The sequence below is a fragment of the Ciconia boyciana genome, chromosome 19 (assembly GCF_034638445.1).
Source record: "Ciconia boyciana chromosome 19, ASM3463844v1, whole genome shotgun sequence".
NCBI classification, from domain to species: domain Eukaryota; kingdom Metazoa; phylum Chordata; class Aves; order Ciconiiformes; family Ciconiidae; genus Ciconia; species Ciconia boyciana.
In genome coordinates this window covers 4,433,028-4,451,909 of record NC_132952.1, presented here as the reverse complement: position 1 = coordinate 4,451,909, position 18,882 = coordinate 4,433,028, and the positions used below count along the sequence as shown (strand labels likewise).

Below are 18,882 nucleotides of genomic sequence, written 5' to 3'. Positions count from 1 at the left end.
TTCAAGCAAGGCTATAATTTGGCTAGTGCATATGGAGTCTCTGGCGGTGTACATTTTATGATTTCTTATTGTGAATATAGTGTTCAGAGGTACTCAAGAATTATGTTTTTTTTAAAGTAGATTATTCTTTCATTCCATCTTCTGTTTGCCAATTTCATAGATATACTAGTTATCTGTAGAAATTAATGTAGTACTCTGAGAGGTATTTCTAGGAAAACATTAGAAAAAAAAATCTTTGTATGTGGGACTCTTCAGTAAGAAAGGAAAATAAGCCCCCTATGTTTCATAAATAATATTATAAGAACACATTGGTTGTATTTTTGTTTTCTTAAAAAAAATCCCCTTCATTAATGGCCTTACCTTTATTCATTGGTCCTTGTGGGAAGCTGACGAAATTATGGTTTTCACATTATTATGGATAGATGGGGAAAAGAATGATGAGAACCACTAAGCTGATATCAGGTAGAGTTTCTGTGATGTGCTACACCCTATGAAAATTCTACCTACTTGTCTTTTTCTGCAATCTGACAAAGTAAACTGTGTCACTGTGAACTTGATAATAACAGAGATTTTGCACTTGATGGATTTCTTAAATTATATTTCAGAACCAGAATGCTTAGTGGCCATACACAGTAACTTTCCTGTTTTCTAGCAGCAATATTCAGGGTCAGTTGAATAATACTACTGGGATGTATCAGGATTAGTTTTGTCACTTAGCTTTCATGGGAGGGCATGGTTCTTAAGCAAGGGTCATATTAAGAAGGGGGAGCAAAAATTCCATACGGTAAGATATTCAGGAAGAAGGTTATAATGAAGCTACATGTTTGATACACTTTGTTACACAAAAAAGTGGGCACCTGTCAGCAATAGTGAATAAATCAGTCCTCTAAAACAACCCAGAAACTTTGAAGATCATGTGAATTCATTCCCATTACTTCTTTGCTCTATTCTATGTTTAAGTTTTCAGTGAAACTTCTTAAAATTCTGTAGTAACTTGAAGCTGACTGTGTGGCTATCTCATGAATCATTATTCTACCAGTTTGCTGCACCAGTGATATTGAAATTCAGTTGGCTTGTTCCTGAAGACATTCCTATTCTTCTAGTCTGGCGAGATACCTCAGGTACCTGCTAAAATAAGGAATGCTTTAAATTACTTATTCTCCTTGGTGGAGTAACTTAATTTCTGCCTTCACTGTGTGATGCCATTAATGAAGTAATGCAGTTTTATTAAGAACTTATTGCACTGTGTGAAGATGTGTCATAATTTGAATTAAGCATGTATAAGTATTTTTACCAGCTGTAGAACTTACTTTAGAGCTGAAATGCTTCTGCTTTAGATCTGCTAGTAAGTTTTGTACTTTTGTGGTACTGTGATTACAACCCTGAAATGAGCATTTCATTGGATGTGTGGTGTATAGATAACCAGAAAAGATGATGTCAAGATTTCTGGGCTGTGCATGGTGACTTGTGCAGGGTAGAGTTCTGCCCGTGTTAACTCAGATTCAAGATAGAAATGACTGCATTGAGTCAGACCAAAGATTCATCTAGCCCTGAATCCTGTCTTCAGCAGTGGCTGTAGCAGGGATTTAGAATAAATCAACCATGTAATCATGTTTTCTCAGTATAGTCTTCCAGGTTGTGAGAGTCTGGGGCATGGAGGCTTTCCTAGCCAAGGGTGGTAGCTTTTTACTAGACCTTGATGGCTTTTTCTTTGAATCTATCTTATTGCTTTTTGAGTCTGTTTAACTTCAGTACTGACAGTATCCCGTGGCAATAAGTTAAACTGCTTAATTGTAGACCGACTGAAAAACTTTCTTGCAATGGGAAAGTTTGGTCGAAAACAATACAGTTGAACTGATCTTTATTAACCCTACATTTCAATACTGTCTCGGACGTGCCTTGAAGTTTGGATTGTGGGTATCAGGGATAGTTTCCTGCCAACTAAAGTGCTCTGTCATTTGGATGCAGTAGGAGTTGAACACGTATTTTGATAATGAAGATTAATTTACTGGTGAACATTTGCTGTAGATAGATAGTAATATTTACCCTGAAGGCAATAATTTTTGATTGCTCTTCTTCCTTATAAAGTAGTGTGTCCTTTAGTCACTAGATATACAAGTAGTTAATGAGTTTTTATTTCCTTTGAAAAGAAGACTTTCCCAGGACTGCAAAGGGTTCTTTAGGGTTGTTGGGTACACCCTTTTCTCTGGAATGGTGTGTATTGAAAGTTAGTGTGATATGGCCCATCACACTTGTGTTAGTTTTAATATTATTGCTAATGCATTGTGGCAGCAAGGGTTAACAGCTAGAGAACCTATGTAGTATATGGTAGCTAGCTCATGCTGAAATCTAAGTAGCTGTATCTTTACTGCTAAAACTATCTTTGTTAGGTTAAGCCTAACACATGTTGCAACCAGCACTTCATTTTGGTATTGGCATCCCTACTTTCTGGGAAGAAAACCAAGTAATGAAAACAAGTATGTTTGTACACTTCAAAATAACTGCTTCAGATGACAGAAACTGTTGACTAGGGAGACAGTGTACAGGTGCTGTTAAGTGTATTTCCAGTTCTGTCTTTGAAGTGACAGCTTTTTGGGGGGGTGGGGGTGATTGCAGAGCAGAAATTGAAGTTATCAAACAATTTTGAACCTCTGCAATTTTATCAACATCTTGAATGCAATAGCTGTAAATAACTAAATTATACTTTTATCTTTAGAAAACACCAACGAGAAGGATAACTTGAAACACTCCTGAACCCTTCACTTTCAATTCTTGACTGTACTACAAGCAACCAGAATGTCGGGGGCTTCAGTGAAGGTGGCTGTCCGGGTCCGGCCCTTCAATTCCCGAGAAACCAGCAAAGAATCCAAATGTATCATCCAGATGCAAGGCAATTCAACCAGTAAGTTTATTTTAATCTCGTAAGGGAGTCTTTCTCTCTCCTCTCCCTTCCTGCTTAATCCTCCTCTTTTTGTCGGACTGAACTGAGTACTGTGTACATTATATAATCTAGAATTACTCTTTTAGGGAATTTTCTCTTCTGAGGCTGTCATTACAAACTAGATTGTCTATGAATTTGACTAGAAAGTCTAAATCACGGGTGTCTTGATTTTGATGCAGTTGTTTATGGTGTTTGCTTGTGGTGAGTTGAGAATTCTACAGAAAGATTAAAATACCAAAGTGAAAACCTTTTTGTTAACTTCAGTGTGTGGGAATATTATGTGGACTGATGGATATGGGGATACGTTGCAGACCACCACATGATAATTGTTGTGGTATAGCTCCTGCTTGGTTCTGGTGCTTTAGTTCTTGATGTGCTTATCCTGTGGTCTGTGGCTTTGTTTAGGAGCATAATTTAAGTGAGAAAGCTGAGGGGAAAAGGGTGTCAAGTTTTATGCTTTTCAGATTAGATGTCTAAATGACGGCAGAATAACAGACTATGTAAAATCATCTTATTTTCTAACCAATTAGAAGTGTAAGGGTTCTTAAATAATTATTGTGGGTCTAATTTGGAGGAGAAGACTCTTCTATGGGAAACTGAATATGGGCACACCATTTATTGATTGATTTCCCCCCCCCCCCCTTCCCCCTTTTACATGCTTCTTAAGGTCAAGGCAGTATTGATACCATTTGCTGCAGTGTTGTTGGTCATGTGTAGACTAACAGCTATACCTATAAACTGCTGCTCTTATGGTAGTTTTTCATCGTTAGGTAATCAAGTAGAGTCATCTTGTCTGTGGCTGTAGGAAGTAACACTCCAAGAGCACTGAGCTACTTTGCTGTCTTATTACTTAAGTATTTACTCATGCTTGTTAATACAAAGGAGGTTTCATACAGGCTCCTCCCTTTTTTTTTAGCTGAGATTGTACATTAGCCTGCTTCTGCAATGGAATTTAGGTCCTGGTTGTGGTCACTTAAATTATATACAATGTTTATGGTTTTTTTGGAAGAGAGGTATCATATGGAAGAGAGGTATCATACAGAAGAGAGCTTGCTTTTCAGTGCAGTAAATTATTATCTTCAGACCTTATGTGGAATATTGCCTGAAGCAAATTTTTTTTTTGTTGGATTTCAAAATTTCCATTTAAAATTGGGGCGGGGGGGAAATGTTTTGAAGTCATGTTATGTAGAAACAGGTCCTTGTATCCCAGGGTTGCTTACCAGCTTTCAGACCAAACTGGCGTAGAATGGAAGAACTATAGACTCCATTAGATGGCATTTGTTATGGCACTGCCACCAAGCTCTGAACTACAGTGGCACCACTGGGTGCCACTGTAATAAGTTTTATTGCTGCTGTCATGACATGGCAGCAGTAATTTTAGACGCTTAAGATTTTTGAACTCTAGGAGCCTGCGGAAACAGCTTGTTTGTGGTACAACGACAAGGGTGACCAGTGAATCTCTGGCAATCTGTCTATCTCAGTTTGAAATGTGGTGTAGACAAAAGACACTGGTTCTGTTTCTGAATGTTAGAGCTGCACTACAAAGACACTTATTTTTCAAGAAACTGCATCAGCTTTAAAAAGGAGAAAAATACTTCCTGATTTATCTAGTTGGAAATGTCTTTACAGCTTTTGCTATATTTTGTGCTGTGTAAATGCTCTAATCTCTAGCTTTCTGTTTGAGTCCTATGGCTCTGATACAAGATGGGTGATAGGACAGATGGTCAGGTTTAAGTCATCAGGGGCCATTACAGACTGTGGGAAAGAAATCAGCAGTTGCAATAGTTATATGTTCTTACAATCTGTGGGCTATTTTTTCCCCTGTATTTCCCTCTTAGAGGAGAAATATAGAAGAAAGCAATAGACAGAAGAGTAATTTTACTCGTTGAACAGAAGAGGTTTATAGAATAAAAGATATGAAAAAGGCAAGCTATTTTACAAATCCTTTGTGGGTCCTGAGTTTAAACTTTGTCCAAGTCTGAGTTTTGTAAATGTATTGGCTGATATAGGCAGAGACTACATTATAGTGAAACTGAGGCAAAGTGCTTAGGATTATTTTAAGGAAAACAGTATAGAGATATAGATGATAAAGTGTATCACAGGTGTACTCCATTTATGGTTTTTTAATGAATGTATGAAAAAAGGAGTGTTTTCTGACATCCATAATGAAGTATATTCTTGAAGTTGGAGTGCCACCAGAGTTGTTGCCTGACGTGCTGGTTTTGTTTGTCAGTTTTTGTGTGAATTGGGCTGTTTACAGCTTTTGGGATTGCCCATCATTCATGGTGGGCTTGCCAGCAAAACAGAACATCCTCCTGGGTTAGAAAGCTTATTCTCAATTTTGTTACACAGTTTGACTTTGCGTTAGAAGCAAAACAAGTGTAATTTTGTTGTGGATTTGAAGTCTCCTACAGAATTAACTTGTTATCCTATCTGGCTTTTATGTCATTTCCTCGTAGAAGATCAAGGCCTTTACTCAAGATCCATAGTAGTTGTCCATCTTTCTCATTTCTCAGTGTTTAAAAAATGACAATGTAGCTGAATGCAGTTTTATATATGTCTTAATCTCAGAAAAAGACAGTTCTTACAAAGGACTTTAACTCACAATGTTTAGAGCACTTACTGTGAGTAATTGTGACTTCTATTTTTCTGTCAGAAGGATGCAAAATATGGAAATTTTGAAATCAGTACTTGAAACGTATTGTCTCTTTTTTTTTGTCTAGTATACTAAGATGACAAGACTAAATTTTTTTCCCCCTCTTTATGGTTGCAAAGGTATTGATCTGCAGTAATACAGTATCTTGCACTTAGAGAATTGTCAATCTTTATGTTTTCAAAATATATGTGGCAAAAATGATATTCTGAAGTCACATGTGCTGACTGCATTAAGGGGCTGGTATTTTGGCAGAAGGCCTGTGCTGCACAGATCATATCTAATTGCAGATGGTATCCATTTGAATGATACTGCCAAAAGTTCCTTGGTGAAAATGGGAGAAGTGGGGGTAGGAGAATAGAAAATAATAGAGGAATTGTTCAAGACAGAAGTTAGAAGCTGCAAAATCCTACTACTTAAGCTAATTTGGGAATGCAAAATGCTTTCCAAAGAGGTAATGTCACCATCAAATTACTGATTAAAAAACCTCACCAAAACAGTAACTGAGTGGGATTCATTTAAGAAAAGACCATCCTTGGGTTTTATTATTTTTCTTAAGGTCGTATGTAAGTGATAACAAGATTTGTTTTTAAAAGCACCTGCTATGCAAGTGGATTCAGTTGACTTAAATGCTTTGTTTTCATTTGGAGTTATGTTCCGAAGAGCGTATCTATATTGTCCGTTGTACAGAGGTCACTAGTAGATCTGAACGTATGCCCATATGTCTCATGTGCACATATCCACTCAGGACTAGGCACAGTATAGCTGTGTTTGTAGCATTGCCCATAGGATAGTCAGCCGTGCTAGCGTTCCTGGTGAGAGAAGGGGAAAGTTAGTGGGCTCTGAGGACTTTTCATCTTGATAATTAATTCCTTAGGGTGATCCCTCTGTTAGCAGTCCTTACTATTGGTTAGCTTGACACTGCCGAACATATTGTTTGTTTCATATTCTGCTTATTATGGAATATTCGCAAGTGAAACTTGGCATCAGTGAACTTTTAAGTTGCTTTTTGTGGTGGTGGTTTATTGATAAAATCCTACCTAATATTGAAACAGACTGAAACTTTGGAAATAACACTTTTGTCTTTTCCTCTGAGATAACTTCGTTTAATTTTGTCAGTCTTAAAATAAATTTGAAAATTTATTTTCTTTAGATTACTGGGTAGGTGGTTTATCGTGCTCTAGGTCAAACTTACAGGCAGTTTTTTGAAGTGAATAATTCAAGAATAGATCATGGTTGTCACAATATCTGGATTTAATATGTTTTGTCTTTAACTCCTGCTTTTTCACTTTGTTTGTTCAGAGTGATTTACACCAATGCATCTTACCCACAATGTATTAATTACTTATTGTCTGTCCACTCCATAAATTACTATTTTTGTGGTGAGTGGGAAAAAAGTTCTGATGTGTAACACATGGGATGAAAGGTGAGCTGTAGATCTAAGAGTATTTTGTGTGTCAGTAATTCTTGTACTCATTCTTGTATCAGGTTTTGAAATGTAACAAATATAAACAGCATGGGCAGCTGCAGCCTTGGATTATTGAAAAGAAAAGCTAAGCTGTTCTGTGCCTAAAGACTTCCCTAGTGTTGTGGGTTTTTTCTGGTTTTTGTTTGTTTGGTTGGGTTTTTCTGTGGAAGTGATTTGATAATCCTCTGTCTGTAAATAAATAATGCATAAATAAAAACAAATGAAAATTAAGCAGAGGTTCAAGCTAGTAGCTACAAGACAGTCTTTAGATATTCATCGCTAGCAAAGAGTCCAGCTAGCTTATTCTTTTAAAAGCTAAGTAAGCATGTAGAAAACTAAACTAATGAAGCAGAGAAATAAGGAAGTATCCTAGTTGGAGTATGTCCTCTGCAATTGGTGTTACATTAATTGTGCACTAGATGAATGAAAATGGGTTTTAGCATCTTGTGGGTGCCGGTGAAAAAGTAAAACAAAGTTCTCAAACTATAGTTCATCTGAGGTTATTGTATATTCTGATTTGCCATAAACCATATTCATGTAGAAATGCGCCTGCACAGTTTAGGTTATCTTGAAAGATGCAGCTGGATCCTCAGGTTAGGAGTGAAAATTACCTATTTGTTTTTAACTCTGTAATAGTCTCTGTGGCTTGGTAAGGTTGGTAGGTTCTTTTGTGGACTGCTTGAGGTGTTGGATGTTTAATGAAAATAGGCACAGTGGAGCGGACCCATCTGCCGGTAACAATAGTCACAGCTGCTGCTGTAGACATATGGCAGCTAGGTTCTCAAGCAGGCATCCTTGGCATCAGAAAAACTTCGTAAGGCATTCTGGAGTTAATTTGTAGAGGCTGAGGGGAAAAAAAAAAATTTTCTTCTAATGCTTGGTTTTGGTTTTTTTTCTCGCTAAGGTTTATAAACCTCTGGTCTAAACTTAGATATTTAAATTAAAAAAAATTAATAGAGAAACATCTAATTTGAGTTCCTTTTCTGTTTGGGTTTTTTCTTTAATTGTTTTTTTCTTTTAAGGTGTATCCTGCTTTATGCAGCTGTTCTGGAGCAAAATAAAAATGGGTGGGAAAGCAGGACTTGACTTAAAAGGCTTTTGATTTATGGCGTTTGTCTAAATTAGTGATATTTGAAATATAATACGAAAATTGCTGATATATGAAAAAATGATACAAAAGTCAAAACTATTGAAAGGTTCATAGAGCAAGGTAACCTCATCAGTAATTCAGCCAGTACTTTATTGGTATACATTGGCAGGGGATATTGTTAAATTTTGCCTTTTTCATTGTTATGTAGCTCTAAAAAGTAGTTACCTCTTTCAAAGAAGCTTAATCCTAAAGGGGGGAAAAAAAAGTATAGTTTGATCTTTTTTGTTCTAATCTAATTTTAAACTGTTTTCTGAATGAAAAGACACACGGCATGGAAAAGAAACCCTGTTGTGTGTGTATGCCTTCAGGAGAATAAGAAGTTTGGTTTGTGCTTTTTTTTTTTTTCCTGCAACTATTCTGTAAGCAGAGTTTGGATAGTTTCACTACGGAACTTGTATCTAATCTTTGGTCTAAATTACTGATGAGAGAAGTCCTTAAGAAACTGGCTTTTATTTAGACTAGCACTGAGTACATGTAGATAGTAAAGTAATGGGAATGTAGGTAGCATATGCTACATAGGTAGAAAAGGCAAGCAAGAAAGTTCACTGTAGTTGTCTTGCCTAATAACTTTACTTTTTTTTCTTCTCTTGATGAGACATTTTCAATGAAAGTATACAATAGGTGGGAGGATTAATTTGCATAGATAGATTTCAGTCTTGACTCTCAATCTGTCTTCTGAAAATGAATAATTTTAGATATCTCAAAATAAGCATACCCCATTTCTGATGACTTGTGCCTGTCAAAAAGCATTGGTTCTTAAAGCATGTCTTGTGCAGTGGTTTTTTCCACATACAGTTTGGTTTTTTCTTTTTTTTTTCTTTTTCAAGTGTTTCCTATTTTTTATGCTTGCATCTTGCGTGGTGAGGTTGTCTTGGGAAAATAAATGCAGTGGAGGAAAGTCCCTTAACTCCTACCCTGATTTTTCTGGTCTGTAAATCCTTGTAACTGTGGTTGAAACTAAATGAATGCTTGTCCAATATGTTAATACTACATTGCGTTCATGGTAGGTGTGTTATCCAAACAGGCTATTTTGTGGGAAGAGAAATTGTGTGTCGTGGAGGATGCATGAATTGTCTTGCAGTTGAGGTTGAATTGGCAACTGGTTTGAAAGGCAAGTCAAAGAAGTCACAATAGTGGAGATTACCCAAGTTGTTCTAATGACTGTCCTGCTACCAGTTGCAACAAATGCAGTAAGTCAAGATGGTAAGAGAAGACTTGAATGCAAGCTTGTCTCAAAGAGAAAATGGAGGCAATTGTTATTCTCTTTAAATAGTTGTTCCAGAAGTGGAGTTTGGTGGGGAGTGGTTTTTGCTTCTCTAGTTTTTTTTCTAATAGTACTGGGTCATTCTAGGAGTGGGAGTAACGCTGAACGCAGACAACAAGCAAAGACTGTACATATGAACATTAGGGGTTTTACAGGGTTAGGGTTTTCTGTTGCTTGTCCAGAAGTCTGTCTTAATCACTGTGTCTGAGCGCCCTACAATATTGACAGTTCATATGTTTTGTTACAAGTCATGAATATTTTTTTTGAGAAGAAAAAAAAAACCTGGAATTTTTTTAGGTGCTTGGTTCTCCTTCTAAAGCCTTTCTCATGATTGTATAAAAATAGCTTGAGAAATGTTAATTCTGCACAGTTTAAAAAAAAAAAGGAAAAAATCTATTTTGGAAGATGACTTCAAAGAGGTGGGAGAAGATGAGCAGTTAATGATTTTTAAATGTCAGAGGTACAAATAATGGGCCTGGAGCAAGACTGTGGGATAGCTAGGATGTTCCAGCTAATGTTAAATACAGTTGGACTACATTTAAAAAACTGTTATGGAGTTAGTACAGAGCTATAGTAGAGAGAGATACTGTTACTAATGAGCCCAGAAAAGTTTCCTGTTAGTGGTGAGGAAACAGTGTGAAATGCTGCCTCTTCAGAATTAGTGCCCACTGACACAGAACTAGGGCTTTAGAGATGATTCTTTTTATCAAATGCTTAAATAATGTGCCACCTTTCAGTATGCAAGTAGAAGTAAAGAAGATGCAAATTGTCAACGGGAACTACTTTAAGAATTGGCTATTTTCACTACATGAATCCTTTTAAGGTATTGAGGCTGGCAGAACTGACTCCCCAGGATTCAAGTGCTACATGATGTCCTCTTCATGTAGTGCTGGCATGTGTCTGAGGATCAGAATGGCCTCTGGAGAAGGCCATTGGCTCTTGGAGATGAAGTGAAGTAAAAGCCGGGGGTGAAGGGAGATACAGTTTTATCTGCCTTGAAGCAGAAAACATGTGAAGAAAGAATTCAGCTCAACTCAGGTGCTTAGCCAACTACATACATAGACCTGATATGCATCTTCTGCAATAGGACATTTTCAGGTAATCAGTTGACAATGGAAATTTTGGAATGGTTTTGGCTCAGCTTTTCAGATAGGTAGAACAGTATGGTTTGACTAGCTCCCACTTGGTGCAAAGCCTGCTGGCATGCTGTTCTCCCAGAACACCAGCTGTAGAGATGGTATTTATAGCGCTTGGATCTGTAAGAGCAGCTGAGGATGAGAGTGGCTTTCTAGCAGCTTCTGTGAGCAAGCATTTGCTTTTCTCTGGTGCTATTGAGCCTGACTCCCTCCCCCATCCAACCTTTCTCCCAGTACAGGGTTGAAATTCCACAGTGGGGAGAATCCGGTTGAATTCCAAATGAGCTGTTCTTAGCTTCTACTTGGTTTCCTTCCCTCTTAACGATTTGAAAAATGCAAACAATGCTTTGAAAAGCAAGCACGGCTTTACAAGCTGGAAGTGTCCATTTCCCTTCATTTATCTCTTGTAATAACAACCCTGAAAGTCTGTCTTATAAAAACAGTATAGCCATATATCTGATTGCAACGTATGCCTAGGAAAGAAGCCTGTATTAAACGCGTCTTTGGGGTGTTATTCACGTTCCAGCAAATAAAGAATGCCTGCTCCACCCTGCTCTCAGTAACGAGAACATGTTCTCATTGTTGTCATTCCAGTCTACAGATGGCGCAGATATATTTTCCAGACCCATGCATTTTAAGAGACTGTATATTTAATGTTAATTTGGTCTTGTGGAGTCAATTCTGAAAGGCCCAGATCTTTTATATGGGTTAAATTGATTATTCAGACATCATAAAATAAAACTGCTGATACTGATTCAAATAGAGTTTGAAGAAGGAACCAAAATGAATTATTTGTTTCCCTGAATGTTACGCCTTCCAAAGTTCTGTCTAGACTAGCATGTTTTTGGAAATTTCTGTCTATTCCTTTACCAATGACTAATGAGAACAAAAGTGAAGACAGGACAGTGCCTTTTTTGTTAGCTGTTATCTCTTAATATGTGTTGGCATTTGGTAGGAATGTGTGCTCTGTGTAGGTTATTGCTGCCACTAGGAGAATTATTGAGGCTGGTGTGAAGCGTCTTCCATGAGATGAAACCTCATTTTATTTCATATATAGAAATTAAAGAGGCTTTGTGCCTTCAGCGTTGACAGATGTGGTAGCAATATGCGAATGGAAGATGTAAACAACAGAAAGCAGGCTGTATTGCACAAACGATGGGAGTTCTGTTTCTCCAGTTCTGTACCTGACTTTCACCATTATTGGGTTTTATTTCTGATTGGCAATTGATAGTTGTGGGTTTTTTGGCTTTTTTTGTGTATGTGGGTTTTTTTGTTTTGATGGTGTGTTTGTGTGTTGGTTTTTTTTTTTTTAAATATTAATCTATCAGTCTGTCTCCCCCCCCCCCAGCACAGACTGTATATCAGCTAATCCCAGGATTTAGCCTAAGTTAATTCTGTCTGCTGGTGTTTATCTGAAGGGCAAACTGCAGTTAGCCAGTTCTTCACTGGAGTACCCTACAGTGACTAATGTGGCATGTCTGATGGCAGGATGCCCTGCAATATGAGTCTGATTGCTAATGGAGGTGGAGCTATTGAATCTAGTGACTTGACTTTGAATGCAGTGAGGGATAAGAGGAATAACTTCAATTCTTACATTTTGTGTACTTTGTGCTCTGTCTCTCTATTCCAAGAGCTTATTAGAAAGAATTGCTTGTATCCCCAGATACTGAACTGCAGATGATTTCTAACCTGCAAAATTTGTGACGTGCTGAGGAGCAGTGCTGACTGGGATGAAAACAGATTAGTCTTGGTCTGCAAATTCAGTGTCATTATAATCTGACATGAGATTTAAGTGGTTAAGAAGTAGTTTTGGTCATTCTTTGTGCCTGCAGAAACATTTATGTGTCTGAGTAGATGGGAATGGAATGAGGGGGCTGATCTTGGCTAAGCTTGCTTGCTTTTTTTTTTTTCCTTTCTTTCTTCTCTGTAGGTTTCCCGCTGTCTGTTTACTCGGTTAGTTTTAATGGAGAATGGAAGTGTAAGTCCAGAAATAAAGGCTTGAAGTGGGAATGTGTCTGTGTATATGTTTAGGAAGGGGTGAGAAGTCAGAGAATGCTGCTTCCAGTTGAAAGTATCCCAGAAGACTATAACTTTGCATTAGCCCTCTGTTGTGCTCCACAGTCTGGTTATAATTGTAAAATAAAGTGCATATTTGAGGTGTGCTTTTTGAATTTCAGCTTCAACAAATCAGGATTGGATTGTAAGGCAAAAAAAAATTAGGTGTCCAAAATGACAATAGGAATGCAAAATAATACATATTACAAAATATATGGGTACTGTTTCAATAGTGGTCTTTCAAAGTTTGCTGACAGTTTTTGCTAAAATTCAAAACTAGCAATGAATTTAATCTCATCGATTTGAAAGGTTGAAAGTGTATGTTATTTCTGTGCTAGCTGATAAAGCAGATGGTGAATGGTTTGAAAAATGTTAATTAAGGAACAAGTAGGATGAACTGTGGAAGTACCTTATGCCAAGAAATGAAGTTGCCTGTTTAAGTAAGGGCATGTTAAAATCCAAATGTTTTGTGGAGATTGGTTTGTTACAGTTGATACAGCACATGCAAAATTGTAATTCCTTCATTGATTGCGCTCCCACTTTCTCCTTGTCTTTTATTAGGCTGTACTGCTCCTACTATATACTTCTTCTGTATGAGGACTAATTAGTTAAAATATGTGGGTCTTATGTAATGATACAAAATTTTAGATTATTTTGTGTGAAGAAATTTGTTTTAAAACTGTTGGTTTCCTTACCTTTTGGTCAGTGGTATATAAAACTCACATGTTTGTAGTTACAGGCATCAAAAATCCCCACCAAAGTTAAACAGCTAAGCAGCCAAAAAGAATTGTTTAAATGATTTGAGCTTCAGAAAATATGTGGATTATTCCTGCTTAGAGGCACCTCAGATGGTGTGAAGCAGCTCTGTATGGCTTACTATATAACTGTAAGGAGAAATAAGCTTTTAAAATGCAATCTGTGTGTCTAGGTTGGGATGGCAGTGGGTATTAAATAAACTGCTTCAAATTAACTGGTAATGCTGCATAGCTGTTCACACAGTGCACTTTTATTTGAATTTTGTATCAATTTATGACATGTAATTACTTCTACTTATTCTATTTGCTTACCAAGGTAGAAAACTGATGTAAATACTATGTCTTCAGGTGAAGCATGTTGTTCAAAATTTCTGGAAATTCATAATTCAAATAAAGAAAAATAATAATATGGGCATTTATCTCCCTCAACCAGATCAACAATTTGTAGAGTATAATTTTTAAAACATGAATATTCCCATGCGATTTTCTTAGCCTTCCATTCCGAAGGTAAATGATGGACATTAACCCAAACTGTCATTGCTGCTTTGATCCTGGAAGAGCTTTTAGACACTGCAGTAGGAAAATAGTATCTTCAACTTGTTTCATCCTTTCCACGTTTGAGTTACATGTGTAACCTTTTTCAGTAGCAATGGTATAGGAGATGGTGATTTTGTAAAACATCCCTTCCAGTTTCTGTGTGATGCAGAAACCTTAACTTGTGGAAAGCTGAAAGCTTCCACATGACCTAAGAAGTTGGCTCTTGGTGAAGCAAGGGGCCTGAAAAAGGGATTGAGATTCTCAGAAGCTGGCTGCTTAGGCTAACTCCAACATTCAAAGTTGCTACGGTGCCATGCTGATGGTAACTAATTATAGCTGCAGCACAAAGCCTTAGTGTCAGTTTGCAAACAGAAGAGTTAATTGCCACATTGGACCTTTGAAATAGCAGATAAACAAATTTATTCTGTAAGATAAAAAGGCCATTAATGTGTTCCTGCTGTGATCGTCTGCCTTATTGCCATTCTCATTTCCTGAGGCTCTGTAATTAAACCATTAGCTTGTGTACCATGCCGTGAGTTTGCTGTGTTGAGAGGAGATGGATGATGACCTATTTCATGATTCACTAATACAATTCATCTTGGCCTTGCACGGTTTAAAAAACAAAGAAAATAACTGAAAAGCTTTTAGAGTTCTTGTGGGTATTGGAGACACTGGAAACAGTCCTCTTACTTTTTAATTCTCTTTGTTTCCTTGTTCAGCTGAAAAGACAGCTTGCTGAATAACGTGGTACATAAAATCAATGTCGCCCACTCAGTCTAATTTCTGCATGATCGTGCTTGTTTTTTTTGCAATTTGGCATATAAACTTTTAGGATAAAGCTTACCTGTACTCTTAAGAAGTCTTTTAATTTCTTCAGAAATATCCACTAGCTTCCTTTTAAAAGTAGCTGGATTTAATGGATTTGCTTGTCCTGCCAAAGAAGGTGCTTGGTGCAATAGACACCTTCAAGTTAGGTCAGGTACTTCAGTTTGAATTCCTGGTTTCTTAGCTGCCTCACTGTCTTCTTTCAAGTGTCTTATCTCACATTATTGCATACCTGATGCTTGGTTCAAACTTGGGCCACGTCAGAAATGACTGATGCTAGTAGCTACCCACTTGGTGCTAAGTGTTCCAAATGAAGAGGGTTTCAGTCCAGTTGAAATCCGTTTAGGTCGTAATCTTATATTTTCTCAGTCAGTCAGCTCTGCTGGATTTATTTATAGACAGACTGAGAATTCTGTTAAACCAGTGACTCTGAAAATGGAGGACATAGATCCTGTGTAAGAAACAGGAATAAGGATAAATAGACTTCAGGCTTGGACTAGAAGCTGAGTGAAGAGGCTGTGACTGGATCCCAGTAGTGGGGGACAGCATGCAGAGTTCCTGGCAGCCAGGAGGTTTTCTCTGACCTGTTCCTGTTGCAGTGGAAGGTTTTGGCCAGGCAGCTGCATTCCCAACCTCTGACAGAGCTGCCTTCTTGCATGTTCATCTCCCTTTCCTGATATGCTTCTCAAGATATGCTTTGCAAAAACATGCATCCTAGAAAGTAGTTTTCAAAATAGCAAGCTGAACATGGGGCTTAGTGTGAAGGAGCTGAGGAAAGCCTAAGAAAATAATAAAAAAAAGGGCTTTAAAAAAAAATGGGTCAGGGTGGAACCACTTGCATAAATCATGGAGCCTGAACTTCACTCTTCACAAATGTGATGGATCAAATTTAAGCTTGAAGCAAGTAGAATGAAGCTGTAACGGCAAGCTTGTAGTGCCTTCCCAGACCCTAAGCTGGTTGCATAGCTAGAGAGCTTGTCTTTCATGGGTGGTCAGTGTCCCTTTATGTACAGCGAGCTGAGTGGAAAAACTAGTTGTTCTTCTGATTAAATGTTTGGCTTCTTTGCCTTCTTTTTGGAAGTTGGGGACTTTTCCTAGAGATTTTCAGGGTTTTTTTAATGGGAAGTGCATATTTTCACATAAAACCTGGCTTTGAGTAATACTTAAATTTGTGCTGCTTGTTCTGTTTTCTGTTTCTGACACAGTAGAATCGTAGAAGGCAATTTAACTCTTGTTTCTCTGGAGAGACCAAGTGCAGCTTTGCCTTGGCCAAGAGAAATGTCCTTTTTGGTTATAAACAATGATATAAAAATGGAAAAGAAAAAAACCTAATGAATACTTGCTATTTCACTGTTGATTCTAAGAGGGGACAAATCAATCATGCCATGAGGTAAATAAGTGAGATGGAAGCTCTCTTGTGATTGCATTTGCACCTTAAAGTAAAACTGCACCGATGTGACATTCAGGTAACCAATGTATGTTTTTAGATTGTGGTTAAAAACGTGTTTCTTGGTCAGCAAAGATGTAGCTAGGCTTCTGCTTGTATTAATTCACTTCATAGTTTGCCAGGCTAGGATTTTCCCATTTCCAGGACAATGTTGCAAACGCAATGTACCAATAAAGGTAGTCGCTTGTCTTTTTCCTTAACCATCACTCCTCTCGCAAGAGTAGTATAAAGAGTTTGGGTTAAAATGATTTGCTGTTGAGATTGAGCAACAGAATGTATATTGTCAGGAGAGGTGCTGGCAATAAATTTTTTTCATGTATCTGCTTAGAATTGTGTTACACAGTACATAGCAACAAATAGAACCCGTTCCTGGGTTTTTTTTCTGCTTTTAATGGCTAGATTACCGTCCCTTGAACTTATAGCCCAAAATAATTGAAGAAAATAATGTTGTTCACCCCCAAAAGCTGTTACATTGAACTAATGTGGAGATTGTTTTTTATTTGTACTGCTTTTTTTGGGTAGGCACTTTTGGGTGCAAGGCATTACTTCTTCCTTACCTTTCAGAGCTTTGATGTTAAGTAATTGAATGAGAAATGAGAAGTGGTTGAATTGTAGCAGTCTGGAATACACTGAAAGGAGAGAACTGACTTAAGTTTGGGGCAGGGGAGTTGTCTTCTGGGATTTGTTATGTGTTCACTTTAACTGCAGAACTGGTTTAATAGTGCGTGCTGTAGATGTACTGCTGTTTGGTTAAAACTAGTAAAGGGAAGCTAAAGCCATATACGATTGCTTAGGTTACCAGTTTGTTATGTGTTGATGCCCATGTTGCTATCCAAAGCCACAAGCATTTTTGCCATTTGATACTGTACTGGTGCAAGGCATATTATTCATTGGCTTTGCATGTCTGTCAGCTTTTATAAGGCAAGAATGTCAGCACAAGGTGCATCCAAGTGAAATGGAGTTGGCCACAAGAAATAGAGTAGCAACTGTTGCTATTTGCAATCCAGACCGTGATCTTTTCTCCACACTGTAATTTTGGACAAGAGCCCTGCTCAGGGACACAGCATCTGGTAGAGGAGTGATTTAATTTTAATGGGGATTCTGTAACCACATTTTCAGAGATTTTGGTGCAACATGATGTTAAGTTCATGTTTAAAATGGTAAGAGATGTGGGTGTTACTGTTTTTTATTTATCACACAAGGAAAGGGAGAAGCCCCCATCCCCCAAAGCATAGCTTAACTGGCATGAATATGTGAGAAGTAAGCATCCTTTGCTTAGGATGACTGGTATCAGGATGTAAATCATCCCCAGGAAGACTGTCACCACCTTTGTACAAGTTCTTTGTAGATTTTGTTTGCATGTATCATAATTAGTGTATCACTCCCAAACGCAGATTGCTGCTTTAGGTGCAGATGGGTATGTGTAAATCTAAGGTGGTTTATCTAATTTTGATACCCTCAAGAGTATGCCTTTTTACAGTCCTTACTTAAACAGATGGTGTTGAAAACAGCTGCTGGAAATAATAGATTTAAGTATTTCCAGCACTGTAGTACTGAAAAGAAGAAAGCAGTAGAGATTCATTTCTGCAGCAAGAGCTGTGCTTATAAATTACCCTCCTTGGAATACAGAAACTACAGACGTTCCATATGCCATTAAAATGACAGCTGAATCCATTGTGTTTTACTCCCCGCTTCCCCCCCCCCCCCACCCCCCACCCCCCACCCCCGGCAAAGGTTATAGGAAGCTGTTCTGTTGGGGGAGAAAAAGAAAACAAAACAACCAAAACCTACAACCTAAAAGGTATCCGGAAGAGCTTTCATTAATTGTGGGGAATGTGCATGTGTGGCTCAAATATTGAAAGAAGTAGAGGATCTGAGGAAAGGAAAAGTGCATAAAATTTACAGGTATACTGATAGGAAGAGGAAACAGGGTTTTTTGCAAAGCGTGTTTATTCTGGTATTTGTGAAGTGTTCAATGACTTAACTCACCTGAAGATTCTTAGATTCTTATATATGAATACCTTGGAAAGGAAATTAAGTCAAGGATTGCAAGAGCTGAGAAGGCAAATGGGGGTCTGCTTTTTGAATGGGACTTATAAAGGCTATAACATAGGAACTATACACAAGCATTTTTTCATTCTGGTTTTTGTGTGTGTGTGTGTTAACTTATTCATAGGGCCATCATATATTATATGGAAGTTCCAAAGAGAAAAAGTACATAAGCTGGTTGGGGGTCACTGTGGGATTCGGTGGCTGTATGCAGCAGGAACATTTACCAGTAATTTGGTCGGTTCAATTAATGTCAGTCCTATTAAAAATCTGTCTGTAGGCTTTGTGCATGTAAAAGAACATTGAAATAAACTATGCAGATAATCCCTGAAATGTCTGTAGATCCAGCTTTTTCTCATACCTTCTTTCATGCCCTGAAAGTACTGAGCTTCTTAAAGAAAATCCTTCTGCAATGAGCTCTTGTACTCTGTAGCATGTATTTCAAAATAGACTTGAGTTATTCTGCTATGAAATCACCAGGGATTCTTGAACTCTTTGTGTTTCGGATCTTCCTTCTTGGTAATATCCCTAAACTCCTAAAAGCCTGTCCCATTCTAAAAGCCAAGGGACCAGGATGACCTGCTTCTGGCTGTCTGTCCAAC

General features: G+C 37.7%; 1 protein-coding gene across 5 annotated transcripts in view; it reads left to right on the top strand.

Annotated features, from left to right (window-relative positions):
* The window catches only part of KIF1B (kinesin family member 1B), a 97,413-nt gene that overhangs the window by 3,008 nt on the left and 75,523 nt on the right, over positions 1-18,882 (top strand). For all 5 annotated transcript variants that reach the window (XM_072884339.1, XM_072884340.1, XM_072884338.1 and 2 more), the window contains exon 2: positions 2,717-2,902. In XM_072884339.1, coding sequence (XP_072740440.1) covers positions 2,797-2,902 — 106 coding nt within the window. In that variant the 5' untranslated portion in view covers positions 2,717-2,796. The remainder of the gene's footprint in view (positions 1-2,716; positions 2,903-18,882) is intronic.